Source organism: Pyrgilauda ruficollis, unplaced genomic scaffold, assembly GCF_017590135.1.
Source record: "Pyrgilauda ruficollis isolate IOZ18807 unplaced genomic scaffold, ASM1759013v1 scaffold103, whole genome shotgun sequence".
NCBI classification, from domain to species: Eukaryota; Metazoa; Chordata; class Aves; order Passeriformes; family Passeridae; genus Pyrgilauda; species Pyrgilauda ruficollis.
The window spans coordinates 82,571-107,030 of NW_024508435.1; the positions used below are offsets into that span (position 1 = coordinate 82,571).

The 24,460-nt window shown below is 39.6% G+C and overlaps 1 protein-coding gene across 2 annotated transcripts in view; it reads left to right on the forward strand.

Moving 5' to 3' along the window:
- SLC7A11 (solute carrier family 7 member 11) overlaps positions 1–24,460 on the forward strand; it is a 59,416-nt gene that overhangs the window by 11,195 nt on the left and 23,761 nt on the right. For both annotated transcript variants that reach the window (XM_041469425.1, XM_041469433.1), the window contains exons 4-6: positions 4,380–4,505; positions 6,607–6,706; positions 9,891–9,935. In XM_041469425.1, the coding sequence (XP_041325359.1) occupies positions 4,380–4,505; positions 6,607–6,706; positions 9,891–9,935 (271 nt within the window). The remainder of the gene's footprint in view (positions 1–4,379; positions 4,506–6,606; positions 6,707–9,890; positions 9,936–24,460) is intronic.

The following is a 24,460-nucleotide window of genomic DNA, read 5'->3' on the forward strand; positions in this document are numbered from 1 at the left end:
CCACCTTTTCTTTTTTTCTTTTTTGAGAAATCTGTCTTAAAACTCAAGTACCCCAAACTTTGGCTGTTAGAGGTAAAGTTATGCTTGTAAACTGTGGTTAGCTGTACAGGTCTATCAGTGCTTGCTGCCAAATGCTCCAACCCCAAGTTTTATTGGTGTCTAGATGAGTCTATAATCAGATGCCTTTTTTTCCTTCGTCATGGCAGATATTGCAGATGCCTCTTTCTACTGCTGACAGTCTTCACACAAGCAGTTTACATTAAAATATCTCTGGGCTTGCAGGGATCTGCTCTGATATGCTCTTGCAAATATGCTCTGATAGGTGCTTTTGTCCTTCCTGTGACTTTTAATTGGCTCATTAGGGTCTGCAAATTGAGGGTGTTTTTTTGCGTTTCTTGAATGCCTTGACCCTAAAAGTCTGACAAGTTATGGGAGAGCAGTTTTCTTGGTCTCCTGCTGAGGCAATGGTACACAGATTCTGAAAAGTAGGCCAGGATGTAATGCTCACTGCTGCTTCTCCCATTAAATTTTGTTACCTGTCTATAGCTGTGTCTGTAGAAGGAAAGAGATTGTGAAAAACATGCTTGGTGTTTCCATTGTGTTTGATTGTTCATGAACCCTATTTTGTTCTCCTTCACACTACTCTTGGTTAGGATTCATCTTGTTTTTAGCAACGTATTTAGTTTAGGTAATCTGTGCTCCCCATACAGTGGACAAAGAGGAAAGAGCTTCCTGAAGGTAAACTGTCTCATCTGGGATAGGCATCTCATGGAGGTATTGTTATTCATCCTCTGGAACTAACTCTCTCTTCATTGAGAATGCAGCCACAGTTAATGCCTGACTTTTAGTGAGAAAAGTTAGACCTGAGTCCTCCTTTCACTTCCCCTTTTCTGAGAAACTGCTGCTCCTTCTGATATTTGCTGTGATCCTGTATCAAAGTGTCTGCAATCAGTTTCTCTGAATATCTCCAATAGGCCCTATTATGAAGAGAGATGTTGACTAATGGCCATAGTCCCAGAATATAATGTCCTTCCTGAACCCTGGCACAGCTGTCATCATCTTTTCTTGCTTTTAGCAGCTTTCTTCATGACTCCACTACCCCACTGCCTCTCACTACCCCGTTGCTAACACAACCAGTACTATGGTGCTGGTACATGGTACTGGTGTAACCCCCACATTTCTAGACAAGTCTCATGCACATAGAACCACTAACACTGAATATTTTATTATAAAATACCACTACATTATTAGTATACAATAAGCAATAATGCATTTATGTTATGTAATATTATACTATATTATAAAGAAGACTGTAAACTCTTATAGCCTAATAAGTACAATAAAATAAAATTTACAAAATATAAAACCGGTCTCAAATTTTCTAAGCACTTGTAAGCACTTAAGTCTCAACTCTGCAACCTGAATTACTACTATTGCAGTCCTCCAACTCTGCACTTACTCTTGTGAAGGACTATCAAAGGACATTTTTATCAAGGGACTTTTTACAAGGGACTTTTACAAGGGATGTATTTACAAATAAAGACACAGTGACAGGTGTTTTGGTTTCAGCCAGGTTAGTGTTAATTTCTTCTCAGTAGCTATTACAGGACTGTGTTTTGGATTTGGAATGAGAATGGTGTTGGTAACACACTGATGCTTTGGTTTTTTGCTCAGTCCAGTTCATCCGTAGTCAAAGACATTTTTCCCTTACCTCCATGCTCTGCCAGTGAGGAGGGTCACAAAAGAAACTGGGAGGGAGCACAGTCAGGACAGGTGATCCAAACTGACCAAAGGGATAATCCACACCATAGAGCATCATGCCTGGTATATAAACTGGGAGGATTTAAATGAAAGGGCATCTGATCTGGGTTTGGGAATGGGGGGGGTCTGGCTCTGTTTAGTGGGTGGTAAGCAATTGTATTGTGCAGCACTTGCTTTTTTCCTTTTTGTTATCATGATTATTATTATTATCCTTTATTACTGTATTTTACTTTGTTTTCAATTATTAAACTGTTCTTATTTCAACCCACAAGTTTTACTTTGATTCTCCTCCTCATTCCAGAGGTGAGTGGAGGGACAAAGGGGGAAGTTGAGCAAGCAGCTGCCAGGATTAATTTCCATTTGGGCTTAAACCATGACAACAGGATGAGGCGAAGTGGCTTCATACTGGAGAAGGGCTGGTTTAGATTAGATATATGGAAGAAATTTTTCTCATGTGAGTGGTAAGATTGGCAGAGGTTGTCCAGAGAAGTCGTGGCTGACCCATTCCTGAAGTGTTTGAGGCCATACCATCCAGTAACATTCTCATATGTGTATCAGGAAGGTGAAACCAATGCATTAGAAAACCTGGAGGAGCTCTCCCCACTCATGTTACCTACTCTGACCTGTGTAAGGTTGACAGACTGATTGCTGCAGTCAGCTCTGAGTAAGCTGGATATCAAATTGCATATTCTCTTACACAAAAAAACGCCTCCTTGACATTTTCTTGTGCTCTGGTCCATGCCTGGGCTTCACTTTCTGCAGAAGAAAAGTATTATATCCTGAGTCTTCTAGGAAAAATAAAATGTGCTAGTGCTTGACTATGGCACTAGATTTTTTTATAACTTAAGCACTTTTGGTCAAATGAATATTTTAAATATATTTTGCTTAAATAACAGTTGTTAGTCTTGTTGGTAATCAAGCCTCAGGGAAAGAAGGGGAAACTCAAAGAGCACTAATATTAGCCAGCAATCTAAAGGGATCTTTCAAAATATAAATGGGTCAAGATATGTCAGTGTAATATTGGAACAATAGAGTAATGAATCAGGGCTCTGGGATTTTCTGCTGCTTGTCAAATATAGGTGTGCAAGGAAGTAAAAAAGAAAAAAAAAAGAAAGGTGTTTGGATCTCAAGTGAAACGTTGGAGAAGTCCAAGTGATATTTTTGTGACTTCAGAACACTTCAGCTCTGAAATATGGTGAGATACAGAACTGAGTAAAGATCCTTTTCCGGTGAAAAAATTGTGATAGGTGGTGTTGTGAGTATATATTGACTTGTAAATTGCTCATTTGAGAGTGGAACTGTCTCTCTCCCAAATAAAAATTCTAGAAAAATACTTTTATCCCCTCCATGGAATTTTTGTTTTATTAAAAACATATGAAAAATACATTGGGATCCAGATTACTTGGAATTTTCTCCCTGTTCCATTAAACTCAAATTACTTTCACTTGAAATGAGAAGATTTTTAAAATATTTTTTAATCTCACTGGTGAAGAGAAACTCTACAAAAGACGAGATAAATCAGTGGGGTTTTTTTTTTGTTTTGTTTTGTTTTTTGTTTTTTTTTTTTTTTTTTTCCCCAGAAAGCCTGTGCCATGCATTTATAATGCTAGCTTCTACAAACCAGCAAATTATTCTTTTGTGTGTTCTGAGATGTGTGATGTGGCTGATGATTTACACAAACTGGCTCTCTTGAGAAAGCTTGAATTGCGGTAGGATTGAGATGAGGAGCTACTGCATTAGCTCCGTATGATGGCAAGAAAGAGAGGAACATGCTTGACTGTGTTTACCTGGAACAGCAGGGGAAAGAGATTTTTTTATCTAGTAAAATGGCTCCCATCTTCCATTCTTTAGGGAAATTTTGTTTTTAATAGCTAAACTCCTTCTGTTTAAATAAACTAGAATAAGTGGCACTAAAATTACAGGACTTGCCCTCCTCCTGTCAGTCAGTGCTGTAGAAAATGCTAGAAGATGCTGTCCCTGGCCCAGAAGGAGATGCAAGGAGATGTAAATACCCTTCTCACTGATCTCTCCACATGCTGGTGAGCTGCAGACCTGGGCTTTGTTTTCAAGAAGTAAAAAGTCTCTGTTTCTTCACTGATGGTGGGCATAGTACTTGCACTCTGGCCCTCCCGCATCTCTGGTGGTACAGCAAAAAGAGGGGAGAACATGGAAAAGAGGACCAGAGGTAAATCAGTTACAAATTTATGTGTGGCCTAAATGAGGGTGAGAAAGTTCAATATGGTTATTAATTGTTATTGTTTTATGAAAAATACAAATCTCTACTCAAAGCAGCACTGACAAAGAAATCTGGAGTGACAAGAGTTGATTAATTTCTTTCATCTGAAGAAGCATCCTGCCAGCCAGTTGTCTACCAGCAGCTGCCAATTCTGAGTCAATGAAGGTGTAATTTGATGTGAAGGATGGCAGGCAGAGAAGGGACAGATGGATGGTCAGTGCAGTGGATGAGGCACAGGGGCTCAGCTCAAGCATTTGGTGTGGTACCTTGAAGGGGTGTATTTCCTTTAATGCATCAGGATCTGTTGTTTGTGTGACCTCTCTGCTGGCAAAGAATTTTGTGACAATTATTTCTTTCTGACTTTTCTTTTTCCCCCTCACAGCACTGGTGATGGTCCTGAATAGCACAAGTGTCAGCTGGAGTGCCCGCATTCAGATGTTCCTTACCTTTTGTAAGCTTGTAGCAATTCTGATAATTATAGTCCCTGGTGTTATCCAGCTAATTAAAGGTATGCAATGAAAAGTAAATGCTTTTAAAGAGCTTTTATCTTTACCTTCAGCAGTAAGGGTAAGCATTACCCCACTTGACTCCACCACATAATGCTTATAGCAGCAAAATCTCTTAATTAGTCTGGGCTTGCTTAACTGAGGCTCTGTACTGTCATGTCATTGATAAGTGGAACTACACTGGCATGAACTGGCATTTCCTTCAGCATGCCAATGAGACTAGTCCAATCAGACTTGCTTTTCAAAGGAGCAAATGGACTGATCTTCTCTGTAATCTGTTTTTGGTCCGAACTTTGTGAAAGGGGCAGGATGGGATTTCAAGGCAGATGCACATGCACCTCCTCAGAGCACATGCCTAGTCCAGGCAGGATGGCTGCTCTGACTGTGCTAGTCCCTAGTCGTGGTACATGTGTGTGGTGCTAGAGGGGGCTCCCAATTCACAGAACCGCAAAATTAAATGGTGATTTGGGTTGGAAGGGACCTTAAAGATCCTCTAGTTCAAACCCTCTGCCATGGGCAGAGATGTCTTCCACTAGGCCATGTTTCTCAAAGGCCCATCCAAAACCTTGAACACTTTCAGAGCATCCTGGGCAGCTTCTCTGGACAATCTGTTCCAGTGCCTCATCACTGTCATGGGGAAGAATTTTTCCTATCATGCCCAAATCTAAACATGCCCTCTGTCATTTTATAGCCATTTCCTCTTGCCCTGTCACTACATACCTTTGTAAATGCCCTCTTTCTCAGCTACCTGTAGAGACTTTACCATTCCAGCCCTCTGAGAAGCAGGTGTGAGATGGTGACAAGCCCCAGGTCACCCTCCCTACAAAAACTACACAGAGCACAAGCAGCCATTCAGCCTTTCATACACAGGGGCAGAGGAAGGAGCCCTCTTGAGTGTATTGGTGGCAGATTTTATCTAACAAAACCTATCACAGTTTTTGGCTGTGTCCCAGGGGATGCTCTTTTCTGATGTTTGCAAACCCTCCCACCCAAGTGAAGAGCACAGTGTTAGTCTCTGCAGTGAGATCAGTTTCTTAGGGACAGGTGGCTCTCTGTGGTTAATATAGACTCTGAAAGAAAAGTTTTCCTGTGTAGCACTCTGCTGATTCACTATTTTTGTTTTCTTGTTTGTCACTTTCTTTCTGGCACTTGCAATGCCATTTCCTGTTGCACATGACATATGAAATGTGCAAAACTTCCCATCTGCCCCATTTTTCCTAGACCTTTGGAGCAGGTCAGACCCAGGTTTGCTTGGGGGTTGCTGCCCTGAAGTTGCTCAACTAGTGTCCCTGATTCTCCACTGGGACCTTCTTCTGGCCATGGTTTCTCCCTTAAGCAAAAAGCCTCTGCTTCAATGTGGATTTTGACTGAGGGCTTAGTAAATCAGAGTAAAAGGTAGAGGATTTGACTCATTTCTAATTTAACTCTGAATTAATTAAGTTTCTTCCTGCTCCATATCTGTGGAGCATCATTGCTTTTCAGGAAATTTGGGATATTGTAGGGATATTTTACAAACCATAAAGCACTTTGGAAACAAATAAGGGCATAACAAAAGTGTGGCATATTTGCATTTATAGGTTTGTAGATAATTCTCACTCGATGTAATATTAATACAGTATTGATTATCACGGTAGGGAGTTACTAAACTACTTTTTCAATGGTAGAAATGTTCAGGATTTTGGGTTTATTTATCTTGTAAATGTTGCTTCTCAATGAAATAACAGCAAAGTTCCTTCTGATTAAAATGTTGAACAAGTGAAATCTTCCACATCAAAAACTACTGAGCTCATTCTGCTCTTTCATGTTGATGTAAGTCACTGCTGGAAATGATAGAGCTGTGAGTGTCATCAAGCTCAGCACTCTTTGAAAGAAACTAATAGGTCAAATTCTCCTATTGCATGAATACCGATGCCACAAAGCCTTTTACAATTGCTGGCAGATTATGGCTGCAAGGGTTAGGTCAGAATTTAAGGTCAAGGGGCAGAACTTGATGTCAGTGAACTGTTGGGTGATTAAATGTTCCATGATGTGTTATATTTATTTTTTTTTTTAGTAGTTATGACCAAAGAGCTTGTTATTCAACATTTTTTGTTGATTTTGCAGGAGAAACACAGCACTTTAAAAATGCCTTTGCAGGGAATGATGCCAGTGTTATGGGATTACCACTTGCTTTCTATTCAGGAATGTATGCATATTCAGGCTGGTAAGTGGATGAAATTTATATGTATTTGTCCTGAAAACAAACACTAATATGCTTTAACAAAGCGATTTATTTATATAAAGCAATGAGTAGCACATTCTACATCTTTTGCCAAGCTACATCATACAGCTAGGGTCGTTGTTACCACTGTTCCATATTCTCAGTGGTCATTGTGCAAGCAGCTCTGCAAAAAAAAAAGATTTTTCTTTTTCAGTGTACAATCAATAAACATGCACTGACCACCACAATAATCACACCACAAGAAAGGATTAGTCTTCATTTTTTCATTAAGTATTTTAATAAAAGGATAAAAGTACTAATGAAGCTTTAACTATTTGAAAAAGTCAGTAATTATATAAAAATCAAATCTATGATGCTGTTACAAAGTGGCCCTTAGTGTTGCTTTGTAAAAGCAGTATTTGACAAATAAGAATCAATGAGATTGGTTTGGACCACAAAACAGAAATAAACAGAATAAAAATCTCTAGATTTTTTACACTTCTTGGACCATACTTAAAAGAAGTGCAACTGGCTTCCAAAAAAGTCAGGTGTGATTGACTGAGAGCAAAGGTATGAGAACCTACTTTCAGGTATGCTGCTTAGAACTTTCAAGTCCTTTCTCTCTTTCCCCTCCAAAGTACACAGCAGCTGGTTTGAAAGGTGCTGCCGCTTCTCAAATCTGCCTTTACAATTTATTCATGCTCCTGAGGGCTCTGCATTGTGCAGTGCCAAAGGCTTTTGCAGCAGCAGCCTGGGGGGAAGAAAGCAGACTACAGTGCACAGAGTGGTCTTATTTTGAGATAGCTTTGTCTGCAGGTCTTCCCTTTGCTCTCCTTAGTCTCACAGGCAGCTAAGTTCTTTACCTTGCACAAAAGGCAAGGCTGCAAGATAAGGGGGTTATTTATTTATTATGAAAGGACAATGGGCTGAGCCTTGGAGTTCTCTGCCCGTCTGTAACTCCCTGGTTGCAGGAGCATTATAAATGTGCACACTGAAGTATGAACAGAACTTTATACACTAAATGGCAGCGGGGGAAGAAACCCAAGTGAGTCCAAAGCCTTTATCTGAGATAGATATGTAAGAAAAGAGCCTGGCATTTTGAAGCCTCAAAGAAATGGAATTGATTATGTGGAGAATCTCTACTTTATTCCCCCTCTCTCCTATAAGTGGCTCCGTCTCTCATATCCATGCATGTGATGGTTTCTCACTTTTTAAATATTAACCTAAATTTTTGTACGAAAGCAATTTTAAAAGCTCTTTAATATTATTCAGTTTCTTTTCTGCAACATGCTTCATCAAAAATACTGTTATTCTGTTGCTTCTTTCCCATTTTTTGCATAATGGTTCAAAGCCTTGCAATAAAAATTACCTTTTTTTTCCCCCTTTACACCTTCTCACTTTTATTTCAAGGTCCCTATTTGCTACTTACAAAGGAAATTAGCAGGAAAAACACCTAATTTGGCTAGTGGTTCTTCCCAGCTATCTATTTTTCTTTGTCATCAGCTGAAATTCAGCACCTCATCACGGAGGAGCATACCATTAAGTGGAGTGGCAATATCCTTGCACCATCAGTTTCATGGGGCTAAATCAATGCAATTAGCTGAATATGAAGGAGTGTTGGAAGTGCTGGTGATATGTCCTGGGATGCAGGCAGAATTTTATGCATAGCTCACTAGTCTGTTAACTTTTAATTGCTAACTTTTAAAGATACTGCTTTGAAGAAAAGAAAAGCAGTATCTCTTCTGTGTGTGGGTTCATCCTGCCAAGAGCAAGTGTAGACTATGGGGTATGTGAAATGTGGGCTGAAAAAGGACAAGTGGAGAAAAGAATGCAATGAAACATGTCTTTGCATCAATAAAAGGACTTATGCTAGGCTATCATAGAACGGTTTGGGTTGAAAGGGACCTTAAAGATCATTTTGTTCCAATCCCCCTGCCAAGGATAGGGATACTTCCCACTAGACCAGGTTGCTAAAAGCCCCGTGCAACCAGACATTGAACACTTCCAGGGATGGGGCATCCGCAGCTTCCTTGGGCAATCAGTTCCAGTGCTCCACCACTCTCACTGTAAAGACTTTCCTCCATATATCTAACCTAAATCTTCTTCTGTGCTCTATGCACTAGAAAGTTTAAAACCGAGTTCTGGTATTTTTGCATAAGGTGACAAAGAATTTCATGCGCAGTCACAAAATCACTATTTTTAAAAAGCCACAAGCCAGCATTAACTTATTCTGCTAACCCAGTTCTGCTCCAAGACTTGTGATGGGGCAAAGCCCCTAGACTTTCTGCCAGATTAGTTACCAGTGGTTTATTCAGTGCAGCACTGCTGGCTCAGTTGCCATTTGTCTTTCTGCACAAGAGCAGAAGGCCAGCATAGGTGCTGTATTGACTGTTCTGTTTCATTAGAGAAGACCTGACTCTGAGCCTGTCTCCCAGCCAGGCACACTTGTGATCCAGCCAGGCACGGACCGAGTGCTAATAAATGTAGAACAGAGGGTTCAGTGGCCTTGAGGCTTATGTTTGCTTTGTATGCAGGGCTGTGCCTGGTGAGCAGTTCCTATGAATTCCCATACAGAGCTCTCTCTTGAATGCTGCTGGAATATGATCAGAGTGCATCCTGTACTGGAGGCTGTGCAAGAGCATGCAGGTCTAGCAGCCTGTGTTTGAGATTCTATACAACAAACTGGTGTGAAGGTTCTTGGTTTAGGAGAGGTTTTTCTAAGGCTTCAGTTATTTGTATTGTTAAGGAGCCCTTGCTGAGTACTCTGATGAGACTTTTTGCCAGTATAACCTGAAACTGTACAAGGCAGCAAGCACAAATGGAATATAAAGTTTGAAGTGTGCATGCGTGTGTGTATGCATGGAATTAAACCATAAATGTAAACCATTAACTGTTTAGTATGTCAGGGGAAAAAAAAAAAACTTAATTACACACTGACTTTACGTAGTTATTGTCTTTTTCTTTTCTCACTTTGCTGTCTTTTCTGAGAATTCCCTTCCTGAGTGTGAAGATAAGGGAAGGTTGAATATCACTCTCCCTAATCCAAACATGGCCCTGCAAAGCCTACTGTAATTAACAGCAATGCTTAACTAAAAGCATCTTCTTGATTCTTGGTGAAAGAAATATAGTATAAAAATATAAGAATATAAGAATAAATCTTATAATACATTTTATAACTATTTTCTAGGTTTTACCTCAATTTTGTTACCGAAGAAGTGGAAAACCCTGAAAAGTATGTACTTAATGTTTTGCCTTACTTTTGAGAAATGGTAGTGAAATTTAAAATGTTATAAAATTAGTGATCTTCATAAGTTCTGTGTGCTGGTCAAGCTGCTTGCCTTCCAGCAGATCTGGTATCTATTTGAATTGCAACTGCTCGAAAATTTGCTATTTTTGGTCTGCTGTGACCTTATTATGTATGCTGCTTTTATCTGCATGAAAGTGGAAAATTAAGTAGATCTCTAGGGCTCTGGTTCTCACCCTCAGGATACAAGTAACTATCAATGGCTCCTTTCAGTGGAAGCTACTGATATCCTGCCAGGGAAATCTTGCCCAAGAAACTTATCTGCTGCAATATTTGTCAGTGTTTGCAATATTTTGCTGTGTTTAAATATTAATCAAATACTTAGTTCTGCTTGTTTTAGATGTCTCAGAAATGCAGGATCTTGAATACACATCACAAAGCATCCAATCTAATTAAACTGAACAGGGGATATGGATCAGAGCCTGTTTCCAATCAGAGCTGAATACTCCCACATCACCTGCCTGTAAAACATGGAAAGTTGTCCTGTTAGGGAGAGTTTGATTTGTCCCATCTATTTTGGTAGATGCGTTTTGATACATGGGGCCAGTAATAAAAAGCTACTAACTTTTTCTAAAAGTTAGAGAAAATGTGCCTTGGCAGATCAGTTTGTTTTCTTTGAGGAAAAGAAACTATTTAGTTGATAAAGAAATTAATGGCCAAATGTTCTTAGGTTTTCAAAATAGGACAGCTGGCTGGGTACCAAATTACTTACTATTTTAAAAGGACCCCCAGCACTGTACACTCAGATAATATGAATCTGAGACATACAGGGAAAGAAAACCCCAAGCCATTGACTGGGAACATCCAGAAGATTTTTGTTGGTTTCTTCAAAGTCTGAACCAAACCTGGTGCTATTTCAGAGGCCTGAAAATCATTATAAGGAAATGGATGATAAAACATGAGCCTGGTAGAAACACTGGCAGATTTCCTTTGTTTCAGTGACTTTGGGATGTGTTGTGTGTTAGCAGACTCTTTGATGTGACTTGGATATGTAGAGTGAGGTGTGTATGACCGGAATCTGAGACCAGATAAATGCAGGTAGAAAATACTGCATTAATATTTGTGAGTAATCATTATGACAGATACCTACGTACAAATGGGTTTTTCACTGGTAATCTTCAGTTCTGATAAAACGCCATTTTAGGAGCTGTGGTTTAGTAAAACATGACTCTGGATGTATTTAAAATGTGTAGATGTGGCACTTGGGGACATGGTTAAGTGGTGGACTTGGCAGTGCTGGTTTAATGGTTGAACTCGGTGTTCTTAGAGGTCTTTTCAAACCTGAAGCCTTCTGTGCTTTTAAGTCATTTGTGTCAGTGGAGAGCAGTTGATTCCTAGGCCTGGGACACACATGAACTCAAGCTGGGTGATCTGGGGTATAACTAACAAGGATCTGTGCTCTTTATAAAATCATGAGAGGCAGACACTAAAACCAAAAGACAACCTACAGATTGTTTTTACTTTTGAAGAATTGTTGTGTGACAGACTGATTTTAAATGTGAAACTAAGTGTAGCTGTAAAGGGATTCTGGTCCAGGACATCTAATACTTCAGGAAATTCTGGGGAGATAGGTTAGGAGCCAGAATCTTGGTGGTATGATTAAATTCATCTAGAAGCAATATAATTAGTAAATTATCATGTGGTTACCACCAATACTGTGTGTACTTTTTAAATGTGCAGATGTCTATACCCTTTGTGAATTTTCATGCACTTCTGTGTCTCTGCAATTCTTTTAACTGGAATTCTTGGTAATTTTCATTACAGCTATTTTTATATATGTTGAGTTTTTTGTGACTTAAGTCAGAGGAGTGCCTATTTTTGAACATTTTGCTCTCTGCTGCATAGGACAGAAAAGCAGAGTTCCTCTCTCTTTTAAAAGCTAAGCACCCCTTGAAGCATGATATATCTCAGCTAAGAGAAGTGGTGCTGGTTCAATTCTGATGGTTTTTTCTATTGCAGCTAGGATGTGAGGGAAGAAGACTGTCTTTTCCCGTCTTGGGAGAACTTCTCTGTTCTCCAGGTTATCCTTGGAGAACTGCTGAAGTTATGTGTGCTGCTAGTGAGGATGTAGGACTGGAGGGCAAACCATGTAACGTGGCTGGTTTAGTGTATTCCAGGGTGATACTGGAAAAAAATCCAGCTCAATATTACATGTGCAATATTATCACAAGACTCTTAAAACTTCCCTTCATCTTGAGGTTGCACTTTGAGAGGATGAGTAGATGCCCAGATTTTACAGTCTCCATGCTAAGGTATAATATAGACTAGAAGAGAGTGGGATATTAAAAATTGCTAAATAAGTGGAAGGTGATGGTGGGGCAAATGGATTGTTACTGTCTGTGCTGACAGACCTCTTCATCACCTGTAAATGGGGATTCTGGACTCCCTTGAGCTGAAACAAGGAATTAAATGAAACATTTGGAACATATTTTTTATCTGGTTGTCACCTGTGAATGGCTCTGCTTGAAAGATGTCCTGAAGCAAGGACTGTTCCACCATTGTTCCCAAAGCTACAGGGCAAGGAATAGTGTGGAGTAATCTCAGTGGCAACTGTCTCAGCTCCCACTAAACCCAATGCAAATGTTAGATGAGCCACTAATTGTCCTGATGTTGTAGGCATTTATTAAGACTAAACTGCCTTTTTTTTTTTTTTTTTTTTTTTTTTTAACTTAAAATGCTGTCTTTCATTCTTGCTGTGAGCCTTCAGTTAAAGGTTACACTGAGCAACCTGGTCTAGTGGAAGATGTCCCTGCCCATGGGTTTGGAGCTACAACTTTAAGGTCCCTCCCAACCCAAAGTATTCTGTGATTCTACTGTATTGTACTTCTGTGTTGGTATGATGTTGCTGATTTTAAAAAGGAAGAGGAAAGTACATGCTTGAACCACTTAGAGCTTGAAACAGCTCCAGATGTGCAATTTGTAATGTTTGTCAATGGTTAGGATGGATGCAAATTACTTACAGCAGAAAAAGTGATCACAGTGAGGCCTTCTGCCCTGCACCTGTCACAGTAAATATTTGCCTGAGAATCTGCCACAGTTGTGCATTTCCAGATGTGCAACAGCTTTGGAAATAACTGAGGTGAATGATCAGCTCCATCCCCATGTGAACCAGCAGGCTGCAAACCCCCAGTGAATGTACCAAGGGGATGTGCCAGATTTACAGCAGAGGGATGGCAGGAATGCTCTAGTAGACAGTGGGGACGGGGCTTTGAGCAGCCTGGTCCAGTGGAAGGTGTCCCCGCCTATGGCAACAAGACTGGAAGAAGATGATCTTTAAGGTTCCTTCCAACCCAAAACATTCTGTGGAGGTGGGCCCTAGAATATATCCTGAGACGTGTAGGAAGGCAGAAGCACCTGCTATTAGATATTAAGTTTCCCTGATAGGCATTGCATTTCTTTCTGTGGTGTATGGCACCAGGAAGACCTTTTGGAATATAGCATGTGTCACTGGGAATGCAGGAGAGAGGCAGGGAAAGGGGGACGCTTGTGCCCTTGCCCAGTCCCCTTTGTGCTCCAAGCAGCTGTTTGTAGAGGCAGAAAGGGCTTTGGAGGCTGTGGGAATCTGTTGACATGCAGATGCCTGCCCAGGTGCAATAAATTCCATGCTTAGGTCTATAAGTAGGATTAATACTCTGGGTCTTAGACACTGAGGAGCTGAGGCTATATGAAACCCTAGAGAGGGAGAGCAGAAATAGAGACAGTGGGAATGAGCCAAGCAGGAGCAAGGGGAGCAAGCACCCTTTACAGTACAGAAGGGAGAACAGAAAGACTTAAAAAAAAAAATCTCAAAGTGAATGTCATTACTTTTTGAACAGAGTTTTGGAAGTAGTGTTGAATTCTCACTTTGGAAATGCCACTGTTCCTTCTTTTGTGTAAGGACATTATTATAACCCCAATTATCATAAGATGTAAAGGTAGCTGTTTCTGTCTCTCACTAAATCCCCTTTTGATGTCTCATTTTTAAGCCTGAGCTCATTTCTTTATTCCTCTTTGTTCAAGTGCTTCTCTCATGCAGCTATTGCAGTAGGACCCGAAGAAACTGCTGTACTGCTATATGCAGTAGGACCTGAAGAAACAGGAAGTTAATGTTTATTTTAGAAGGAGCTGTGGTTGCAGTCTTAATGTACAATTTTTAAAAATCGCCTGAAATATTTTTATTATCAAGAATATATGGAACAATATTAAAGTGTGGCAACAAATTTATTTTCCTTTTTTTGAAAATTATGCTTTGCATATACAGGCTGGGTCAATAGCAATTGTTGTTTCAAATAAAATACCTAAATAATCCTTTAAGCAGAACATCACCAAACTTGTGCAGCCAGATCACCTGCAGCTTTGATATTTTTGATTTTCTTACACTGTAAGGATCAGTCTCAAATGGAGGTCTTATTGTTAAATAATAAGTGAATGAAGGAACAGCCAGGTCTCTGAGTTTGTCACCTGAAAATTGACAGGACCCATATTGTCTGTAGCAGGACATTTAGAGGACTAGAAATCATGCATGTTGAACTTCCAGACTCATTTCTTGTGCATAGTCTTTGATCCCATCTGTATTCTCGAGCACCCTCTATGTACTCTCAAGAAACAGGCTGAGGTTTTTCAATCAAGACCCTAAAAGCAGCTCATGCCTGAAGAGCAATTCCCTCTTCCCTTCCTAGGCTGAGCAGGGTCCTATAGTTCATCAAGAATTTTGGCAGCCTCCAGATGAGAAGATTAACACAGAAGTGTTTTCACATCACAGCAACATCTTCAGAGCCTTGTCAAAATCAGAACCAAGTTGGTGTCAGATGCTGGCCAAAGAAAATCCCACTTTAACAAAATTGTGCTCCATCCTCACTATGAGTAGATGATTGGCCTGAATGCTTCAAGTTGTGAAGATTAGGCTTGTGTTGGAAGAGAGAGAAAATATTATTTCACATTAGGGGGAGGCATTAGACTCAAATTCCTTACTGACTTCAAGGCAGTTTTGTCATCAAGTGGGCAACTTGAAATAGATGTTAATTTATAGTCCTTGTTTTAGTAAATAATTTTATTTCTTTGGCAGTGTATGTTTTTGTTGGTGTTGTTGAACTTAGGAAATATTTTTCATTTAGTAGATAAAAATAGTAGAATTTCAAAAGATGTGGATTCTGAAAGCATTTTACAGCATAGATTACTTTGCAGTTGCAGTTAAGTACAGCTGCTATTTGGCATAATCCTTTATTTTCTTCTCTCTCAATCTCTTTTTATTTATTCTTTTTTTTTTTTCCATTTCTTCCCCCCCCCCCCCCCCCCCTCCATTATTGAACCATTTCATTTGCAAATATTTCATTTCTGTTTGTAAAATAACTTTGGTCCAGCTCAGGCAATCTATCATTGTTTAAAAAATTGCACAGTGCAAAGAACATATTATTGAGATGTATAGTGTTTATAAGTGTGGTCTCAGATTGATAAATCATGTCTTGTGCTGTTGAAAAACCAAGAAATGAATTGCTTTGCTCTGACCTTGGCGTCTGAGATCAGTCAGTTTGTCTATTAGATTTTTCCAGTGTTCTTCTCACTTAATTTATTCCTTCTTTTCCAAAACACCAAGGAACAGTAGCTGTATAGGAAGTCACCAGAGCTTGATATCATCAGACATTTTATAAAATCAGGATATCAAAATGTTTGATAAAATCTATTTTTATACTGCTTTAAAATAATGTGAATGTCATGTCTAGCTAACGTGTGCTGCCCATTCATTCTAATTATAGAGTCAACTTTGCATTATGAGGACTGAGTGAGAGAAATAAAGTAGTAAGGGTGCTTTCTTCAATCTGCCTGAGTATTATAGAGATGCAGATGGATGGGAGGGGAATGGTGGCTGCGATGCTACAACTCATGCAGCTCCCTTTTTATTTGTAGCTGTCTGATTTTTGGCACTTTTCATTAAAATGCAGCCCCCTACCAAAGTCAGTCAGAAATTTGAATTTTCACTGTTGCTTATTGTCAATCTAGCCACTGGTTAGGGATTAGATTCCCAGTAAGCAAGAGAGTAAAAAATCTTTTCAGTGTTAATTGAGAGGATGTAAACGTTTGATATTTCTGCCTCTTTGCTTCTTACCTTTTTTGGTTGTTATTTTATAATTTAATGACAAGATTTACTCTGAAGAGGAATATTAATATCAGTACTCTTAGACACTAGAAAGGTTTATCTGCTTGGAGTTTTAAATCTTTCTTGTGTCATTATATTCTGCTTATTTCTAAAAGATACATTTGACTCCATTTTCTTCGTGTCAGGCTACAGTGCCAAATATTCAGTGCAGAAGTTATAGGATTACATTGTGATATTTGACCTGAAGATAATCAAAAGAGACAAATGCTAATCTTTCCAGTATTTTGTAAAGCCCATTTGCTCATGTAAATCCATCAGATTACTTTAAAGGGAAAACCAGGTCAGTTAAGCGAGAATTTGCATTTTTTCCTCTATATATTGTTTGTGTCTTGGTAGTTTTTTTACACTTGAATACTTATTCTTCATCATAGAGTGAGGATGTTCTAATTAGCCTCCCCCCAGCTATTTTTATGTCTCCTTAATAAAGTTTTATACTTTCTAAATTTGACTGTATCTAGCACCATTGCAGTCTGCTTAAATTTTTTCAGTTATCTGGGAGGCATGTCAGATGAGGTGTCCAAACCTGGTGAATTCAACAACAATTTCTAGAGTTTATTTGTGACCTCTGTAAGTGATAAAATCATGTTTTCAGATCTAAGAAATCCTTTAATGGGGAGCTGAATCTGCCAAATAAAGAAAACAAATTAATTTACTAGCTCAAATCTACTTTCACAAAAGCAAGCATGGGTTTTGCTATTTGTAAAATGTATGAAAAACATTCAAGTAAGAATGTAATTCAGTAGTACTTGTGTGTGTTTGAGAGGGACAAATAGACAATTACTAGCTCTCAGGGGAGTTGACTTACCAGCTGTTCTTAATAAAATGATCTTTCCTTTACTTTTGCTTTCCCACTAATCTTACTAGCTCCTCACTATGACTCACATCTTCAGCTCATTAATTATTGTTTCTTTTAGAAATTGCTAATAATTCATTTCTGAAACTAAGTATTTCAGTCTTGGATGCATGTTTTAATGTCAGATTTCTAACATCTCAGTATGGTAACAAACTTTTCTCCCTTAATAAATTTATTTTATTCTTTTTAGTTGGAGGATGCCGCTCTTGCTGGAAGTTGGAAATTCTCTTATGAGTGGGACTTAAATATCCTGAGCTGCTTTGCCTTTATTTATATTGTTTCTTCACTCTTAGTTTGGGAGATTTTAGACCAGGCTTCTCAAGGCCCCATCCAACCTGGCCTTGAATATTCCTGAGTTCTGGCTCCAACCTTTCTTCTCTTCACTTTTGCACTAGTTTGAAAGCAAATCAGTAAGAAACTCCATGTCAGATCTACAATTTAATAGGAAAGTTAAAATAAATGCAAAAACCACTGGCTTAACCTGACAGAGTCAGAGTATAACCTGAGACCGTGTGGGTCAGGATATTGGTAGCAGTCCGATTAAATGGTGGCTGCAGTCCTTCTGGAGTGACAGATGTGGTTCTGTTGAAGGATCTGGTCTTCCTCTGAAGGTCCAGTGGTGGTTATGTAGCTCTTGTCCTCTAGGAATTCAGTGGGTAAGGCTGCTTGTGGTGTTCCAAATTTCAGATTATATCCAGGTATGCTTGGCTCCTCCCCCGGGGCACAGCATCTCACAATGGATGATGTAATTTTATCAGTCATGCAGTGAGACTCAATGGCCCATTAACAGAAGATATTTCCCTGGAGGGAGGATTGGTTTGTGGAACAGATAAAGAACACTGCTCCACCTGGTTTTAACAGGTGGTCATAGAATACATACTTTTGGTTACATCTTACACCCGTAACCTAAGACTACTCTCCATCCCACTCCTCAGGAGATGTGCCGTAAATGCCCTAACCTTGACAATCTGTTGGTTCTGATGACAAAAAAAATGTGATTGAGTCACATGTGATACATGCAAATGAATCAAGGGTTGCAACTTTCTTGTGAGCCCTAATTGGGTTCTGTCTGTGATAGGATTTGTTGGGGGTCACTGAATACACAAAATATTTCCAACCAGAGGAAGAAGTGAAACTGTGATTTTAACTGTTTTAGCAGCTTGAAGTAAAAATGGGGAAAGGGTCAGAATGGAATTGGAAATGGTAACCTGAACTAAAATCCAAATAATTGGTTTCTTTCTTTTTTTTTTTTTTTGTTAACTTCAATTACATTGGACTGGATTTTTGGATTTGATAATGTGGATTATCCTGTAGTCTTGTAGTGAAGACATTTCTTTGGCCCTGTAATTTTTGAGAGTTTCAACATAGTAGCTACCATAGATAATATAATTAACTGAGGATGAGATTTGGTCCTTTTGTTCTTATTTTCCTTATTCTTCGCCATTGAACACAAATTCCTCCTGCCACACCTGAGTGTCCCCTGCCCCACAGATGCATTATGTCCTACTTAACAGAAGTGCTGTGTCACAAGAGAGAGGGAATAGAGAGCACAGCTGGAGAGCACAGTGTGCTGTGCAGTCTGAGTCTGGAGGGATCCAGATGTATGCAGAAAACACTGCAAATCCCCTGCTTTGTCTTTGACAGATGCGCCTTGTGTCTGAGCAGTGCTCTCAATTCACCAGAGCAAGAGATGCGGGCAACAGAGGGTCTGGGAAGATGACTTACTGCTTGAATTCACCTGTCATCTGGGTGATCAGGGAGCAAAGGTTTCAGCAGCAGGGATAACAAAAGGGCTGCAGATTTCATTGGGCACTATTCCTCTTCCTTTCCTCTGGGACAGGCAGAGGCAGCCACTGTGTGTGCCTGCTGCTTTCCAGAGGCTGAGTGTTTTCCTTATGCATTTAGTTAGGGACTGACCAAATGGATGCTGTTACAGTCTACGATGTTCAGGGATGTGTATATGACACACGTTCAATACATATTATCAGATATTTTTATTTATTTTTCCTCACTTGCTTTTTTTCACCTTACCCCATTTTTTTTTTGGGTGCTTATATTACTGCTGAATCCTGTGGTGAAATTCTACACCATGAGAGAGATGACCCTCGGGTGCTGTGTCTTTGTCATTGGCAGCTGCTTTCTAAACCCCAGTTTAGCATTTGAATTCGTTCAGCTGTCTTCAGGTCTTTCTAACTCCTACTTCCTTTATAAAGAAGATAACTTTATCATCTTTTGTTTTATGTAAAAAAAAAAAAAAAAAAAAAGAAAAAAGAAAAAAAAGAAAAGTGACGTTCTGTTTAGAAATTGACTGCAGTGAAGACCTACCTGTGGCAGGGTTTAAACTGATATCCAGTCAATATGTGTAAATTAGAAAAGAGGCTGATGTAATCTATAGTGTCTGTAAAGATTTCAAAGATGTACCTTGATCATTAATTAAGACAATTAGGATGTCTTATAAAACTGCAGTTGAGAAGACTAATAATTCATTATTGAATGAAGCAAGGCAAGGTCACTTGTATAATTGCCTGTTCTAATTTATATTCCTTGTATAAAATACTCCTACTCACATAAAATCAAGCTGAAGGCCATGAAAATGTTCAGGATTAGGCAATGCAGTTTTCACATCTAAACTTGGTGGACACACTTAAGAAACACAGTAGTTGTCTTTTTCTATGTATTTTTTTATTTTTATATACCTAATTATTATTTCATACAGAGTTAACTTACAGCACACACCTGGCATGGATGATGGAGAAAAGTGAATGGGAAAATGGCAGAATAAAAATGAGTGCTATAGATGGATGGTTAGATACAGTATTGCTGTACTGGGTTTTATCTTGGATATGTGTGTTGAAATTAACAGTGCTACCTCTGCTCTTTCCCCCCTAATTGTCTGATATAGAATCTGATTCTAACTCCTTTTATGTCTGAAAAATGTAATAGGGATACCATCAAGACACTAGTCAGAAATCAGGAAGGTAGTCAGCTACCTGAAAAATCAAATCTATGCAGCAAACATAGGTGGAAGATGGAAGGAAAAAGATAAATTGCAAGGGCAGAGAGTGTAATACCATACTGCTGTATCCCAGGACACAGGGATAGTAGTGGCTCTGTTCTGTGTGTGCTGTTGGGAGGGAGGATAGTAAAGCAGGGTGGGAGTGCTTTTGGGATTGTCCTCCTCTAAGGCAGATCTACATTAAGGCAATACTTCAGAAGCCATTGCTTTGATATGTTTGTTTCTGTTTATGTAGACTCTGTGGCTTAAGATAAAAGAACCAACTTGGAATGAAAATGACTGGATGAATTCCTTCACAATCCTGGAGACAACTGAAACTTTTTGAAGATTATTTGTTAGAACTATTTGATGGTTCTAAAAATGCATCTTTGGGGCAGGATCCTGGGAGGGTGTGAGAGGTTCCTGCAAACCCACCAGATGAATGGACATGCCTGGGCTGCTGTGATGCATGTCCTTATTTCTTTTTTTATCCAGGGCCAGTGGAGAAAGGGGGTCTGGACTAATGTCTTCTGAAGGGATGAGGATTGAGCAGACTGGTCAAGGGGAAAGTGTCCCTGTCCATGGCAGAGGGTGGAACTAGATGGTCTTTAAGGTCCCTTTCAACCAAAATTAATGCATGATTTCAATATTTTGATTTTTACAAGTGACTGCTTTCATTAATTCATTGGTCACAATGGAAGGTATGCAGTGAACACAGAAGGGTCAAACATTTACATGGAAGTGGACACTTAGGATACAAGCTCTCAAACAGGTTTTCCTCTGCCAAGCCTGTGGCACCTCTTTTGAGGAAGCAAAGTTCAGGGAACTCAGGTGGAGTTTCCTGCCTTCCCTCCCATGGGAGTGAAGAAGGTGTGTCCCAAGTGCCAAGACTGTGGCTGGCTGCTACAGAGGGTCCTGCAGCTACTCCATTTCATGGAGTTTTGGTGTCTCCAAGGTGTGAGGATGTGACAAGCTCACGTGCTGGTCCTGTCTGTCACCGCAGTGGCTATTCAGTGTGTGGTGCATGCACAACACTGCACAACATATTGCTCCTTTCTAGCCCTCCTGGCTCATTTTGTTTGCCAATGTGATAACCTGCTGAGTGTAAGGTTTGTTTTCTTTCCTGTTGCTGGTTTTACTTTTTTGTTTTTTTTAAATCACTTCTGTTTGTTTATGTGAATCATGGTTACTATGAATCAGCTCTCCTAAGGAAGTAAAACAAATGTTTATCCACAGTCTCTGAGTAGCTGGAAAAAGTGTAATCTGCTTTACGAGCAGGGTAATGTAATACAAAATATTGTAACCTTCAAAGTTTCCATTGCCCTGGATTTTCCTTCATTTTCACCGGCTGAAACACATGCAAAACTGTTCTACCATCTATTTCTGTTTCACTGAGGGACATAGCAGTACCTGTAGAGAAGGGTGACAGTTTCCTCTTTATGGGGAACCTGAGTTGCTCAGCAAAATATTCATGGTGGGAATAAAAATCCCTTGCAAGACTGATGCTCTGCTGTAGAACAGAGTGTATTTTACTGGAGAGATGGGCTTCTCAGGGCTGAGCAGCTCTTCTCTTGGCTACATTGAGGGTTCCATTAGTCATTTTAGTTCTCTTTTGGTGGTTTGTAAGCAGGAGGTCTGGCTGAAATTACTGGAAAAGAGATGGGCGACAGTATTAGGGGTAGATAGAAAAATGAGTAAATTCACTAGGGTGACAAGTCCAACTGAGGTGGTTCAGAACAGTCACTGAAGCTGCACCTCACATCTCCTGTCCTGCGTCCTAGGGTTGTTGCACTCTTTGTGAAAGCAAGTGTGTTTTATAGAACTTCTAGTGTGGGTGCTGCTCTGTGATGTAGGTAAACCTTTCCCAGATTTTCTCCTTCCCACTTTAAAACTGGAGTCTGGTTTTGTCTGATGTTTGAGCTCTTATTTCTGTGCTTACCAATGGCATTAGCTCTTGTGGAGGTGACTCAGAGCACTCGCCCTAATGTTTTGGTCTGAGATTTAAATCTGTGTTTCAAATAGCACTGAAACCTCACTGTAAACCCCAGTCAAAGCCATGAAATTCTGTATGAAATTGTAGATCAGCCTTTTCTCATGGGTACTGTCAGTGTTGGTTTATAGCCTGGGTATAGAAAAAGAGGTCTCATAGCCATTTATCCTGATATTTGTGAAAGCAAGTGACCCCCACTACCTATGGTTAGTTATATAGGGCAGCAGCAGCTACTTTAATTCATAGTGCAATGTTGTGACCTGTATGTGATGCATCCTATTCTGGAGCCAGAAGGCGATGACCCTCTTCTGCCGCTTTTTATGTCCTTTTCTCTTTAATGCTGAGCCTCAAAAATGAGGAAGAGCAGAGTGCTAAGGCAGTGTTAGGTAAGCAGGGTGTTATACCAGCACATGTAGCAGCATCTTGCTTGCCATTAACAGTAAATCTTTTATTGGAGTATGCCATTAGGCTGATGCTGGCTGGCACCATCTGACAGAGGTGGTGAGATGACTGTCAGAGAAAGGAAGATAGCATTTTGTACTGGGATAAGATACAAAATTGGAGAACAAAATACAAACAAAGAAATGGACAGCAAAAATTGCAAGGGCCATACGCTCTTTATTGCAGTTGTGCACATCAGATTGGAGTTTTATAATGCACAAAGAATCATTAACACATGCCATGCCACCATGAGTAGTTGGCATGGTCAAAATTCCAATAGCAAGGCTATTACGCACACAAGAGGAGCGTTCCACTTACTTCAGCCAGCACAATAACTTACTTTGACACAGTCTTTTCGTATGAGGCATTAAATGGGGTTCTCTTATCTGATTGTTCATCTTTAATAGGTAGTGAGATTGCTGGCTTGTATTTAAGACATGTAATAGTCATATAAAAATGAGACAATTTGGCTTTCTACATCTTTCCTGTAGATGAGTACATAATTTCCTGTGTTACAGCAGAATTTCCACCAGGGAGCATTGATCTTACCTAGTGAGTGTTAAGAGTGTTATTCCCCTGCACACCCCTTCACAGCATGGTGGCTGTTTTATGTGAGTGCTTATGGGTGTGCAGATGTTCTGGGAGCAGGTTCTGGTCACTTACAGCATAGCTTACATGTTGATATTTGGCTGTGAATATCTTGGAATTTTAAACACATAGTGACAGTGATATTTTATTTATGGAACGGCTATTGTTAACAAAGTGACCATTAAGGTTTTTAGTCATTTAAATTACAGTGCAGCCTATATCCGTGAAAGGTAAACTAAGAGGATTTATATAAGATCGTTAACGCTCCAGAGGTGCTGTGAAGTGAATAATCTGCATTTCACAAGTTGCGGTACTATGGTTTATTATGTCAATCCTCATTCACTTGTAGCAGTTGCTGTTGAACAAGTGCTGTTATTTGCATCTTCACCTTGTCATTATGTTTTGTTTATTGTCAAAAAGTGGACTATATAATAACAGTATTTAATTTTTTGAAGCATGAAGGGATGGAAAATCCCTTACAAGAACAGCTTTGATACCATCATTTGGAAAGATCTAATAGCAATTTCGAGACCTCCTCCATAGATAATGAGAATGGATAATGAATAGGAGCACTCTGATATGGCAAGAGGTTTAACTTCTGTGTGGGGGTATTTTAAAGGAAAGAAATTTACATTCATCCAACACTGTAAAGGAATGACAGGCACTTCTAGTTTATCATATCTGTTTATTATAGGAGAAAAACAGTTGCTAAGCAGAACCAGATAAAAGTAAAGATTTATCCACAAGGAATGTAGAAGACCATGAAATTCATTTTCCTTGGGCAAAACTCCCATTAGAGAATAAGCTGCTTGTGAGTCTAAGGAAGAAATATTTCAATGGATGTGAAAAAAAAGCAGAAATGCTTTAAGATTCTTGCTTGGTGATTGCAAAAGTCATGAGGAGAGGCTTTTTCTTAGTTGCAGGCTATCCCAGACATGAACACATCCAAGCTGTAGGCCACCTCAGCTTGGTGTTAAGTGTTGACAGAGTCACGATGCTGTACTGGAATGACCCTGGGGTGCAATGAAATCCGTATTTTCTCTGCTTTTGAGAACATAATTTTGCCCACAGAGGCCCAAAAGCTGCCATTTGCTTTGTGCTTATTTTGGTTACTAATAAAATGTCTTGCAAGCGCTATTGCCAAACTAACACATAAATTTGTCCTGTTCCCCAGAGCTGGTGTTTTTAAAAGGGGTCCTGCAAGAAAAATGAAGACAGAATTTTTAGCAGGATCTTTTGCAATCTATAGAGAAAGAGGTAATGATTTTAAACCAAAGGAGAATAGGTTTAGATTAGCTATGTGGAAGACGTGGTTTACAATGAGGATTGTAAAGCAGTGGGATGGGTTGCCCGGGGCAGTGGTAGATGCCCCATCACCGGGAACATTCAAGGCCAGGTTGGGTGGGGTTCTGAGCAGTCTGATCCAGTGGAAGGTGTCCATGCTCTTCCCAGG